The sequence below is a fragment of the Limulus polyphemus genome, unplaced genomic scaffold (genome assembly GCF_000517525.1).
Source record: "Limulus polyphemus unplaced genomic scaffold, Limulus_polyphemus-2.1.2 Scaffold7659, whole genome shotgun sequence".
NCBI lineage: Eukaryota > Metazoa > Arthropoda > Merostomata > Xiphosura > Limulidae > Limulus > Limulus polyphemus.
In genome coordinates, this window is record NW_013673269.1 from 27171 (window position 1) to 29929 (window position 2759).

Genomic DNA, 2759 nt, shown 5'->3' on the forward strand with positions numbered 1-2759 from the left:
ACAGCTTTTTCAGGAGCGTTCAATAAAACACAAACCGAAACTGACAGTACAAAACTAAAAGAAAAAAAGCTTTGTACTGTCAGTTTCGGTTTGTGTTTTATTGAACGCTCCTGAAAAAGCTGTAAAGCGAAACGTTGAGCGTTTAATTAAATAAAATCAATATTTTGGTTTTATAAGGTCGTTTATTTCTAGTATTAATATGTCTTCTATACACCAATGTGCACTACAGAAATTAAATAAATTTAATTTATAGTTTTTAAAGTGTGCTGATATAACTCTTTAGAACAATCTTTTATGTGTTTATACCTGTATCTTCTTCTGTCAGTATTTACGTGGGTATATCTAAGTTAAATTATATAATTCAGGTGAAAATTATTTAAGATATTTACAATACGTTTTTATAGAAAGCCAAAATTTTGTGGGAGTGGGTCGGACTTAGACCCTTCCGCCAGCCTGTTCGTGTTGAGAAAGAGACAATAAAGTTGAATAATGGAACACAAAAGGTATAAAATAATTATAACAACCTAATTTCATAATGTTGTTATTAAACGCTACTGCTTTAAGTTCGTGTAAAAATATGTTTCAACGTATCCAAGTGAATTTGTTTTTTAATGCTAAAGTTATTTCTACTGAAACAGCGTGAGTATTCTGTAATTTTAAACCTAAAATATTTCAGATTATCATTATTTATTTTGTTCATCTACATGTGCATGGTTCTTCGTCTTATGTTTTCTATTATAATTGCATATCAAATGAAACTATGATCACACTGAAACAGCCACACGTAAATTAATTATCTGATGCTTTTGTAAAATGATAAATTGTCCCAGTAGACAAAATTTTGAATATTTTGTTCAGATCAAAATTGTAGATACTTTTAGACTACTAATCATGTCCTAGCTCTAAATATCTAAATATTCACTTGTTATTCGTACAGTCATACTTAGTCCTACATGAGGTAGAGCCGAGTATAACCTAGGGATTAGCTTGCAGGGCTGTGTATTTGAAGATCCAAGGTTCAAATTGCGATATGCCACTGAACGCTTAACACTTCAATTGTGATTGCGTTATGACAGAGACACGCAATCCCCCTATTCGGTTAAGACTAACTGCATGAACGGCAGTTACTGCTGACTGGCTGCCCTTCATCTGGTAATCATTTCTAAATTAGGGATGGCTAATGCTAAACTCTGTGGATGTGACCTAGTTCTTTAGCCCATATATCGCATCAGGGTTGAAAATACCAAGTACTTGCATAAGTACCTTTATTACCACTTCTTAACCATAAATTGACACTTAACCCTACACAATTGTTGTGTTGAATAATGTGTCGACTACACCGCTAGGTGGCTGAGTACCTGAATAAAATAACTCACTCCTAGAAAACCTGAGATTTTCCTTAAGCATTGCGTGGTATATGTAGACAAAATTCAATGTTGCTACCACGAATGAAAACTGAAATAGTTGGTGGGGCTGTGGATGAGCAGCAACTAAGGATCAGATAGAGCTTGGTAGATTGAGATATGAAGTACAGGACTAACAACAACTAAGGATCAGATAGAGCCTGGTAGATTGAGATATGAAGTACAGGACTAACAGCAACTAAGATCAGTTAAAGCCTGGTAGATTGAGATATGAAGTACAGGACTAACAGCAAATAAGGATCAGATAGAGCCTGGTAGATTGAGATATGAAGTACAGGACTAACAGCAACTAAGGATCAGTTAAAGCCTGGTAGATTGAGATATGAAGTACAGGACTAACAGCAACTAAGGATCAGTTAAAGCCTGGTAGATTGAGATATGAAGTACAGAACTAACAGCAACTAAGGATCAGTTAAAGCCTGGTAGATTGAGATATGAAGTGAAGCTGAAGATGTGCAGCAAGTAAGATTTAAGAGATTTTGGTATATAACTGTAAATTGAAGTCAACGCTTAATCCGTAAGCTTGTTCTCATTTTTTGACACACATAGTGCAATTTGTTTTTTTGTTAACAGTACCTTTACGCTTAGTCCTACGTATGAATCTGTATATTCTTTTTTGTTAGCCACAAACTAACCAGTCGTACATTATTTAAAAAGTCATTATTTTTTAAGTGCATCCTTACGTTTAGTCTTTAAAAATTATTTGTATAATCTTATGCGTAATAAACGTTTACACTTAGGCCTACAAAATTATCTACATATTTTTCATATATAGTATCTGCCCTCTATTGGTAATGGAATAGGAATTTTCAACCTGAAGGTATCTTATGTGCATGTGGTAAAAAAGGCCAGGTCCAAGACCTTTAGTGTTCAAGTATAGACATCCCTAATTTCGAAAAACTGACCAGACAGAAGGCAGCCAGCCAGCAGTCGTTCGTCACTACAAAGGTTTTGTTCGACTCTTTGAACCGAACAACGTGATTTATCATAATTTACAACACGCCCACAACTGAAAGTGCAGAGCTTATTCAGCAGCATCACGTCTTGAACCCTGGACCCTTAGATCCATCCAGCCTTCTCCCTTAGTACCCGTGTTTATTTTGACAACCACGCTCTTACGCTTAATCTCATATCAACCCTTAAAATACCTATTTTATTATTAGTTGCTTATTTATCTAAAAAATAAATTTTAAAGTAACCAAAAGTCACAAAAAGATTTCAATTATTTTGTTTACGTTTCGTTAACCACAAAAAAGTTTGGGTTATGTTATACCTATTCAATGTCTTTGTTATAAACCCCTGCACAATTCCCACAAATATGGATTTCATATATAT

General features: G+C 34.3%; 1 protein-coding gene across 1 annotated transcript in view; it reads left to right on the forward strand.

The window, feature by feature from the left end:
* Positions 1-2759, forward strand: part of LOC106474764 (D-aspartate oxidase-like) — a 25310-nt gene that overhangs the window by 20696 nt on the left and 1855 nt on the right. Inside the window, exon 9 of the mRNA XM_022403068.1 lies at positions 405-503. Within this exon, the coding sequence (XP_022258776.1) occupies positions 405-503 (99 nt within the window). The remainder of the gene's footprint in view (positions 1-404; positions 504-2759) is intronic.